The 11409-nt window shown below is 38.9% G+C and overlaps 1 protein-coding gene across 1 annotated transcript in view; it reads left to right on the forward strand.

Annotated features, from left to right (window-relative positions):
• The first annotated feature begins 535 nt into the window (after positions 1-535).
• Positions 536-11409, forward strand: part of C1QL3 (complement C1q like 3) — a 30825-nt gene continuing 19951 nt past the window's right edge. Inside the window, 1 exon segment of the mRNA XM_072412784.1 lies at positions 536-1752. Within this exon segment, the coding sequence (XP_072268885.1) occupies positions 1159-1752 (594 nt within the window). The 5' untranslated portion in view covers positions 536-1158.

Below are 11409 nucleotides of genomic sequence, written 5' to 3' on the forward strand. Positions count from 1 at the left end.
AGAGAGAGGGAAAAATAGAGAGGGGGAGAGAGGTAGATAAAGAGGGAGAGATAGAGAGGGGGGGAGGGGGTCGGGAGAGAGAGAAAGAGATTGGCTAAAATGTAAATATAATATAATATATTATATAAAACATTGTTGTATTTGTTTTATATTATTATATATAATTACGAATCATAAATACAAATCAAACATATAATATTGTTTCACACAGTACACCATGTCACATTATTTCCTGTATGACTCTAATCTTATGCATTGCTTATATTCCAAGTTACACCAGACAAGTAGCAGTAATGATGATAAATGAAGTGCTGTACATTTTTTCTGGCTGGTTGCTAGGGGTGAATTGCACTTTCTTCCTTTTTTCCCTTTTTGAATAATTCGGTTTGTAGAGAACCCTTGGCATGAATGATGCAGCTGGATGTCCCTGGGGTGGCTATGCTGGGATCTCTGTGGATTTGGCCCCTGCCAGGTGTTTGATGTACAGGTGTATCTGGGTATCTGCGCTGTATTAGAATGGGAGGATTACAGGAAAGCCCTGTGTGTCGCTGCTAGGCTTGCTAACACTGGGATCCTCTGCTAGCCCTCCCCATCCTGCACTCTGCTCACCTCCTGACAGCTTAGAGAAGGAAAGCAGGAAAGTTCATTGCAACCCCCGAAGTGTCTGGCTATCCTGAGCAGTGTGGGGGTGCTGGGAGGTGCTGAGCTGTAGATTGCACGTGGGGTTCAGGTTTTTGGAGGTGGGTGAGATATCTCCAGCTTTGTCTTTGATGCTTAAATCAGCTCATGAGAAGGGATGAGAGATCTCTGAGCTGAGTGCACCACCATTAAGAAGAATTAAGAAGAAAGAGACTGCCTCCTTGCAAGCCATTAAGAGACCACCCCAAGGGAGAGACCACAAAGTTGGTGAAGAGACACCGGGGCCACCTGGCAGGAGTCAGAACCTGAGGTCCATCAGAAGATCTCCAGCACCTCCGGCCATAGAGGGGCTCAGGAAGCTTCTCCAGGTGTCAACCCAAATCTTTGCTTTCCCAATTCGCTGGTGGTGCCCAAAAAGGCTTCAAGATTTCGTCGAAAAGCAGACAGGAGGAACGGCCAGCTCTGAGCCGGCTGGTGGCCCGGAAAAGGCTGGTGGCAGCCGGTGCCCTGGGGGTGGTCATGGTCCTCCTATTGGTCATCCTCATCCCGGTTCTGGTCAACTCAGCCGGGACTTCAGCCCACTACGAAATGCTGGGCACCTGCCGCATGGTGTGCGATCCCTATGGCACCAAACCACCCAGCACTGCCACGGCGGAGACGGTGCGGGAACACAGCCTTCTTCAGTCCTTACCAACCTTCATCCAAGGAGCCAAAGGGGAACCTGGCCGGCCAGGGAAGGCTGGCCCAAGGGGACCACCGGGAGAACCGGGACCTCCTGGACCTATGGGACCACCGGGGGATAAAGGAGAGCCGGGGAGACCCGGTTTGCCAGGACCGCCTGGTACTCCCGGCTTGAATGCAGCCGGTGCCATCAGCGCTGCCACCTACACCACCGTGCCCAAGATCGCCTTCTATGCCGGGCTCAAGAGGCAGCATGAGGGCTATGAGTTGCTCAAGTTTGACGATGTGGTCACCAATTTGGGCAATCACTATGACCCGACCACCGGCAAGTTCACCTGCTCCATCCCTGGCATCTACTTCTTCACCTAACATGTCCTGATGAGGGGTGGGGATGGCACCAGCATGTGGGCAGATCTGTGCAAGAATAACCAGGTAAGAGCATGGGGCACACATAGGAGGTGTACAGAGGAATACTCACATTATCTATTTCATGATTTATCTATATATTGTCTATATCCATATCATCTTATTTATATCATATCATCTTATTTATCTATATATTGTCTATATCCAAATCATCTTATCTATCTATGTATTGTCTATATCCATCAATAGCATCCTATTTATATCATATCATCTTATTTATCTATATATTATCTATATCTATCCATATCATATAATTTATCTATATATTGTCTATATCTATCCATATCATCTATATACATTTCTAGATCTATCCATTGATGTAGCTATAAGTTCATTTTTTCTCTTCCTCTCTCCCTTTCTATTTGTAAAGTCTGTTTATTTATCCTTTCTTCCCCTTCTATCACCTCTGTCTATCTATCTATCTATCTATCTATCTATCTATCTATCTATCTATCTATCTCTTCCTTTCTATTTCACTTTCTATTTACTTACCCCTCCATTTGTTATCTTTCTATTGCAATCCCACCATTTATTTGTCTATTGTTCCCCATTCATCTCCTTCTTTGGCTCTTTGATCCAGATATCTATCTATCCCTCTATCTATCTATCTATCTATCTATCTATCTATCTATCTATCTATCTACTATCAATTATTATCTCTCTCACTCTCCCTCTCTCTCTCTTCCTCCATTGATTATTATTTCTATTATTATTATTATTATTATTATTAATAATATTAATAATAAACAAGTTTTATATAGCGCCAACATATTACACAGCGCTGTACTTCTATCTATCTATCTATCTATCTATCTATCTATCTATCTATCTATCCTTTTTTTCTCTCACTTTCTATTTCTCTTTCTATCTACTTACCCCTCCATTTATTATCTTTCTATTACAATCCCACCATTTATTTATCTACCTATATATTATCTCTCTATATATTTATATTATATCTCAAAAAAACACCAAAATAATAAGTGTGTGCAAAAATGGAACAGTCAAAAAGTGCTAATATCTCTACAATCCGCAGTCTATATCCTCACCACTGTGCAGTTAGTTGTTTTATTCCTGTTTAATAGGCTGACAGTTGCTAAAATTCTGCAATCAATGGACAAGAAATCAAGCTGAATACTGTCCTAATTATAACAACTTTTATCTTGCAAACAGATATCTCTTTGAAGTTTCTAATAATGTTCCCTGGATATTGTTAACTCATTTATTATCAACATGTTGTTTGGCCCTTTTCTAACACTTTAGGTTTTATTAGATCAGTAATCTCTGGTAGCTATGGAAGCCCCAGTATGATAGCTCAGGGTATATTTTTGGGACTGGCACATATCCCATTCCTACTGATCATAAATTCTGATCTATGACATATATTTCTGGAAGTCACATAGAAGAATAAGGGAAATGATTCCATAATGGAAAGTAATACAAACTTCCTGCATGCTAGTAAACTGTTTGTTATAAAGCTGATTGGTCATAAATAGGAAACATTTGAAAAGTCCAATTTTTTTTGTGTTACCTTTGCACGCATTTTATTTATTTTTATGGAACTATTTATCTGATTTGTAATGTATGAGATAAGTAAAGGACTTGTTTGCAGTATATACAATATTTCTTCAAGTGATCTGCTATTTAGGTAATAAAATACCAATATTGGGAAATTTAATTTTTAATTTTAAAGTTTTAGATAATATATTTAAAATATGAATTGGGAATAGGATATTTTAATGGCAATACAAAAATGCCCTTTTATTTGGGGGTAATTTGCTTAAGAAGATAAAGCAGCACAAAGTTACTGAAACATTTTCTGAATTACTTTTATAGTGGAAACTAAAATTCAGAATGGGAAAAGGAGCTACAGTCATAAACTTGTTTGTGTTGTTTACTCAGCAAAATCAGAAAGGATTTAAAAACTTAAGAGATTTTCAATGTTACTCGACCATGATCTGTCTTAATGGGTGAAACATTCACTTTAAAAGCATGCATGTTCAGTTGCACCATTGCACATCCATTTATAATAGGAGGTGGTTAGGTTTATTTTTATTCATAGAGGGTGTGTTTTATGGGCTTTTTATGCTCCATTCCCACCTGAGTCTACTGGAGATGGAACCAACCTGTGACATAATACCTCTTCTATATTAAAATTGCTGTGGAATTGCCATGCACTGTGGCTGTTGTGTCACTAAACACTTTACATAACAGATCTCCTAATTATCTAGATACATAATTACCTGCAGCTTTATATACCTTATTACAGATTCATCTAATTGGTTTAGAGATAGTAAAAAAAACATTTCCATGTATTATACATTGTATCCTTTTAAATGATTGGAATTAGGTGGAGGGGGTGAGGGTTAATGTTAGGGTAGTGAGATTATTCATTCCAAACTAGGGGTAAAGTACCCTGGAGCAAAAGTGAAATGATTCTTCTAAGCAACCAATCATATTTCAGCTTCTGTAGGAAAACCACAAGATATCAGATCAGTTACTATGAGCAACTTTTCTCTGCTCCTATATATATTTGGTTTATCTTCTGTTGATGTAAAAGTCATCATTTCAAAGCCTTTGCAAACACAGAGCTAAATCCTTGTATTGATTTTGCTGCGGTTGATTTAAAATGACATCAACTGGGAACTAGCGAGTGACAAAATGATGGGAAAATGCTAAAAATGTTCAATAGCATCTTTGTTCTTTTTGGTGACAGCCATAGGTTGCAGACTATAATGATAATATTAAAAAAATCACATCACTATTTTGGACTCATGGAGAAATGGTTAGACCTCTGAAACACCATGTATCCATCATGTATGGAATAGAGAATGTGGAGCGAAACGAGAAAGTAGGTCTTACAGAGGTCTGACTTATCCTTTGTGATAACATATGAGGAACATATGTGATATAAAGCGCCAACATATTATCTCTCTCTCAGCATTCCCTAAATATTTCTTTAATCTTTTAATATAAATAGTTTAAATAGCAGTTCCACATCTACAAATGTTGTTCTGCACCAGATACAGACTGGGTCAATGCTCCCTATACATAAGTAACAGAACAACATTATTGTCACACAATCTATAGCATTGTAAACATTTTTGTGATCTATGAGGCTGATTTATTAAGAAATATAAGCTGTATACTTAGCGAAATGAATTATTACCTGGCAAGGCAACTTTTACTTAGTTTATTATGTAATGTTCTGTATGCTTTTGCCTTGAAGAACGGACCTTGAAAGTTGGCTTTTCAACATGTTGTAACAGTGCCTTTAGAATAAAGCACATACTCATTGCTGTACTTTGGAGTGCTGGTGACTTCTGTTTGCATGGGGGGACATTTACTTTTATCCAATCACGTGCAATGTATATAGAGGAACGTGATTTTGGCTTGCAAGTGATTGAATGGTTAAAGTCAGCAGAGCTTCATCTCATTCACTAAACTAGGAGAAATTCCCTTGTGGACTGTTAATTTATTTTGCTAAGTAAATACCTTCTTCTTACTTCTTATAGGTCCTTTATAGGTGTGTTATTATCTATCCATCCATTTATCTGTCTATCTATCTATCTATCTATCTATCTATCTATCTATCTATCTATCTATCTATCTATCTATCTATCTAATTATCTATCTGTCTATGTAACTGCTTATCTAATGTCTACCATACATTACTACCAGTCATATCTTCCATTCATTATTACATGTGAAATGTAACATTTTTCTACCTTACTACCTTATTACTCAAAAATACCTGGACCTTTTATCTAAGGATTCCTTAGAATATTTGTAGGAGTGATCATTATGGATTTTGAAAACTTTATATGGGTAATTGATGAGAGAATAATTTTTTCTTCAATATAATAGGGTCTTATCTATGGGAACATATGTGATATAATACACACAATGTCGATAATTTTGCACACATTTCCAATCTGCGCCATGTAATATTCTGGGCCTAATTGCTTACTTTCCATTGCATTCTATATGCATTCACATTATTGTAAAGAATCTTGGCATGCTGGTGGCTGACGTATTATCCTCTGTGACAACGTGGAAATAACATATAGAATTACAATAAAGCAATGCAAGTTGATCTGTTTTAAATTGTGAAATGTCATATGCTCCAAACAATGAGCTGTGCATGAGATAGCAAGAAGATGTTATCTATGGAGTGACTTCACGTTGTGCGCTCTGGTGTAATGCCCCCTCCTCTCCGAAGGACGGGCATGGGATATAAGAAAAGAGTCAGCAACTCAGAGCCTTTCCAGCTGCTGGGAACTATAAATTCCAGCATGCTCTATCAAAAGACAATGGACTTGTTGATCAGGGTGTACACCCTGGGATTAATATAGTACCCAAATTTAAATTTAACACTAACAGTCCTGAAAAATATCCTGATTTTTTTTATCTTGTGTCCATGTGGGGCAGGGAACTTCATTCTTTTGGTGTCTGTAACCTATGGGGGGAGACGTTCTTCTGAGTGTGGTACAGGTTGGAAAGCCAGGGTTTAGCTCTTAGCTTGGCTGTTTGGCTACATGGCTGCCATATATATATATATATATATATATATTAATATATATGCATAATATGGTATTCTGTGGGAAGAATACCTCTTACCTTGTTAGTCACCTTTACAGATAGCCAAAAAATCATTAGTATCAATTAAACTGACCTGAGAGGTCCAAAGTGCTCATTGCTCAAGGAACCCCTAGCAGCCTCTGCAGGAACCCTGGTTGAGAAACTCTGACCTATAGGGAAACCACCATGGGGCTACTATAATGCTGGTGTCACCAAAGTATTGATCCATGGTCCATAGGAAAATTTAAGGAGCTCTGTAGTTCACATTTGAGCTGTAGATGTCATGTAAGCCATAAGGTCAGCTAAATTTCCTTTCCAGGGTCAGGGTCATACTCATTTTCAGATTTTTTATGAATGACGCATGAATTTTCTGTGCCAGGTACTTTAGTGCAGAAAGGTTTGTCTACAGAGCCCAGTACAAGAGAGGTGAGTATGCAAACGGGGTTACATTTACTCATATGAGTGTCAGTGTAAGAACAAAGAGGGGTTAGCTTGAGGATTTAGGCTCACACTGGCCATGGGGTTGCGGTGTGGTTACTGCTTCCTCATGCCAATGAACTACTGCGATTTGATATACACTGCATGTACTTTCTTCCCATGGCAGCCCCAAAGAGAATGGGCCTGATTTATTAAAGCTCTGCTGGGTGATTCAGCAAACCTGGAATAGATTTCTTGAAAGGCAACTGATAGCAAATGTTTTAAATCCTGGACCAGATCCATTCCAAGTTTGGTGGATCACCCAGCTTCACTGATAAAAGTGTATCCTTTTATCCTGTAGCCTGTAGCCTTCCATTGTCAAATCTGCAGATGTTAGTTCTTTAGGAACCAGCGCTATGATGTGAGGGGGCTGTATAGGATTGCTTGATCCCCAAGTCTGAACCTAAACCTGTAGCACCGGTAATTTGGTACCAAATCTAACAGACCACTTTGTGACTCTATCCAAGACTGAAAGTTTTGGTAACACAAGGTTAAGGCATGTGTCTAAGTCCATGAACATTGTACTAGTCCCTAGTGACTTTATTTGTTTTCTGTACATTTGTTTCTTCCCAGTAACACACTTTCTGTCCCAAGGTGACAACACTTCACTTATTCAATCGAGGTGCAACGATGTCACCCTTAGCTGCTTGTTTCTGATTTGGGTTACATAACTCCCCCCGACTCATCTATATAGTATAGAGCGGAGGGTTCTTGTAGTTCTGGAACACCCTCCCCACTATGGGAAAGGTGCCTGGCCATGCAAGCACCAAATACTGAACTGTTGGAAAGCAAATTTTCCTCCACTACCATATTGAATGTGCATGTGTTCTATGAAAGTTGTAAATACAGAGTACAAATAAATTAATATCTCCCTTTCAGCTGTAAAATGAACCTTAATTTGTTCTGATTGGTTTGCTTTGGACTATTTGACAAGGATGTAATATTATTTATTCACAGCTTTCATTGATGCAACTATTGCAATGCATGCTTACACACATTGCATGTGTTGGTGCTTTGATGCGCCATTTTTGTCCATTCTGCTGTGTTGGCAGCCCATTTATTTGAATCGGTTGTTTTAACACAAGGCATGCCAATGTCTTACAGACGACCCTTTATCCTCAGATCCCAGTTGTATTGCATGGGGCACACTACATGGACTAGAAACTACTAATATTCAGCCCAGATCTTTAATGTTAGATTAGGAGATGGTGATTTCTATGGGCAGTGTGCAATCTCTGCAGACAAAAGTTACTTGGTCAATGTTATGGGAAAACCTGATTGACTGGGTTGGATCTTCCCAGCTTATGAACACACTCCTTGGTGTATTTGGACCATTGTTTCATGTTTATGCAGAGCGGGCAATTGGTAGACATTGCCAGCTCAACTTCCTAGTTAATTATCATTATATAATTTTTCTGGGTGTTATAGGATACTCCAACCATGTTTCAGCAAGTTTTATATTTCACCCATGGCCAGGGACAGTTGTAGACATATATAAAGTGGGGGCCACAAATGCACAATATTCCAGCTCCTGGCACCTCCCTGCCATTCTGTCATTTGGGACATGGGAGAGCGTGGGGGCACTGGACCATTGCCCAGTTTGTTTTACCATAAAATTAGCCTTGCTCTTTGCATTCTGGGATCTTTACAATGCTTTCCAACCTTCAAGGAATAAACTATTTGAAACACATAGGTTACAATTTATGTTTGTTACCTTTCTCTGGATCAACTTTGTGTATAAAGTTGGCAAAAAAGTAACTAATAGAAAGTTGGGTGCTTCATCAGCCAATCACATGTATCTGCCACAGAATTAGCTACAGTAAACCTAATTCTGATTGGTCATATCAGCATGCTACTTATTCCCCATTAATGGGCCCTATTTAATAAAGCTCTCCTAGGCTGGGGAAGATACACTTTAATCAGTGTACCTGGGTGATCCAGCAAACCTGAAATGAATCTAGTCCAGGATTGAAAACATTTGCTAGCAAATAGCAATAGAAATCCAACCCAGGTTAGCTGGATCACCCAGCTTCACTGAAGAAAGTGTATCTTCTCCAGCCTTGGAAAGTTTTATTACATCAGGCCCAATGTGGTCATTACATTTTTTATACTTTAAAAGATTACATTTAGTAAATGTGATTTTTATCAGGCTAGCTATTTTTTTACATTGCGGTGATCTCACTATAAATATTATTAAACAGACATTTCAGACAAGTTCTGGCTAATTCACACATCTTATTATAGCAGATGTTTGCCAAGTGCAAAAAAAAAAATCATTTCTGGATAATTAATATATTTAGTCTATTGCAGATCATGCAGATTGTACATTCTCAGCTATAAGTTAATTTCACCCAACAATAATGTTTTGGTTTTGCTTGATGCCAGTTTGTTGGAACAAAACCGGCACAGGGGGTGTGGGGCATTGCCAACCTTCTTCTAAAAATGCTGATTGCTTAGCTGTTTGGATTTCTGCATCACAGATTCAGCTTCTGGATAAAGAAATAAAAGGCACAGAGAAAGGCAGCTTTACAGGTATTTATAGCTTTACAGGTATTAAAATCTCAATAAATTATTTTTTTAATGCAAGTTCTTAAATTTGATATGCTGGTAGCCTCTACATGTAGCGTGTACAGCAGAGCTCATAGCAGGAGGAGAAGGAACTAATTAGCTTTGATGCAAGGTAAGTAGCACGCTGATAGAAGGAAAAATCACAGCTGCAATAAGGAACAGTCAGGTCCACTTGCTTGACACCAATACTATGAAGAATACCTGTGTAAATCCTAAAACTTGACCAAAACCCATATTATTTGACCGGTAAAGTAGCTCTCATATATATATATATATATATTTTTTTACTTATAGTTAAGCTTTAATTGTGGTTCACAAGTGCTAACTGTCCTAATTAATAATGCATGATTACCTTGAAACAAAGGCACTGGGCAAAATACATTGCAGTCATTACAGTTACCCGAGGGATTCCCTGGGCAGTATGGGGACATTTAGCAATATTTCAGGGCTACAAGAGCACCATATTATTTCCAGGCTGAAGAATGGCTAAAGACACACAGAAGGCTGTGCCGTAACAATACAGATATGTGTACACTAATACCACAAGAACACAGAAGATTTAGGTTACTCAATGGTCAAAAAAAGGAGCCTTGGTCTATCAAATAAACTAGAGATAGAAGAACAATATAGGAGGCTGTCTGTCCAAACTCAGAGCCATAGGGGCTGATTTACTAACGGGATTTAGGCTCCGTACTTACCAAGGTGAGTTACCTTGCTTGGAAATTAACTTCACTTAGTGCATGCAGTGATAATTCTCTTTGTAAAGAATTCCCAATCATGTGCAAGGAAATCTAACAAAATAGTTTTTCATGCAAATGATTGGATGGTTGAAATCAGCAGAGCTTCATCTCCTTTACTAAGGCTATGTACACATGTGCAATAATTGGTATTGGAAAGAATCTTTCACGATCCTTTCCAACAACAAACCACTGCACAGTGCATGAATGAGCGTACATACTGCACCATTTTGATCTATGGAGAGGGGGAGAATGAAGGAGCGGCACCCCACTGTGCTCTCTCCCACTTCACTTCCATTAAGATAATTTGTCCTCCATCATCCTTGGATGTGCCGGGGTGGTCGTTCAGAGGATGGATGAATAGCGCTGTACACACTCAAGATTCTCAACCCATATGAGCCCTGAGTCGAATATCGGATGAGAACCATTGCACGTGATATATCCCTTGCAAGCGTATAGTTCATTTTGCTATGTGAATAGTCTATATTCCTTTGAAAAATCAGGTCCATAGTATGTTTTTGGGATCCTTGGGAGCCTGGGGTTAAGTGTTTCCAATTGCAACCATCCTCCTGCGTGCACCTTAACCATTTACTACAATAAATAATTAATGCTTGAAAAAAAATCAGGCTAGGTATCTGACATGCTTGGTAAAAAGAAACACATATTTTGTTTAAAGGTGCTGGCAATATATGTAAAGACCTAAAGCCCAAATTCAGTTAGGGTTCAAAGATAAAATATGGGTTGCATGCCACATATCCAGTACTGTTGCCCTTAGATTCCACCACTCACTGGTCCAATGTTGCTGTTCTGAGTTCTGCCATTCTATAAGCTTCCTGTGGTCCCAGGGTGTCAAGGTGTCAGGGCTCTGCCTCCCTTTACAGCAGAATTCTGCAGCAGTTGCCGATTGTGTATGCCCTGGAAACAGGGACAGAAGTACAAATTATTTGATAGGTAAAACAGTTACATACACAGTTGAGCTGTTTGCTTGGAGTTTAGCCTAAAAATCCACTATAAGCATATGGTAACAGCAACAGTGTTCATTATTCAGCCAATGAAATGCCTGCACATGGTGGAGTTTACCCTCCGGGTTTAACTTGGAAAATAGTTAATGTTAAAAAGGCCTTTATAATTTGTAAACTTGGGCTGGCAAAAAGTTTGGGTAATTCATTCAAAGATAAGCTGTGGGATAGAAACGGAATATAAGAAATAGGAGGCATTTGGTTGTCCGATTTAAAGGCAGCCTACAAAAATATGCAATGGCAGTTTGTTTGCAGCTTGGATGTTGTTTCCGATGTCCTCC

The sequence above is a fragment of the Pyxicephalus adspersus genome, chromosome 5 (genome assembly GCF_032062135.1).
Source record: "Pyxicephalus adspersus chromosome 5, UCB_Pads_2.0, whole genome shotgun sequence".
Taxonomy (NCBI): Eukaryota; Metazoa; Chordata; class Amphibia; order Anura; family Pyxicephalidae; genus Pyxicephalus; species Pyxicephalus adspersus.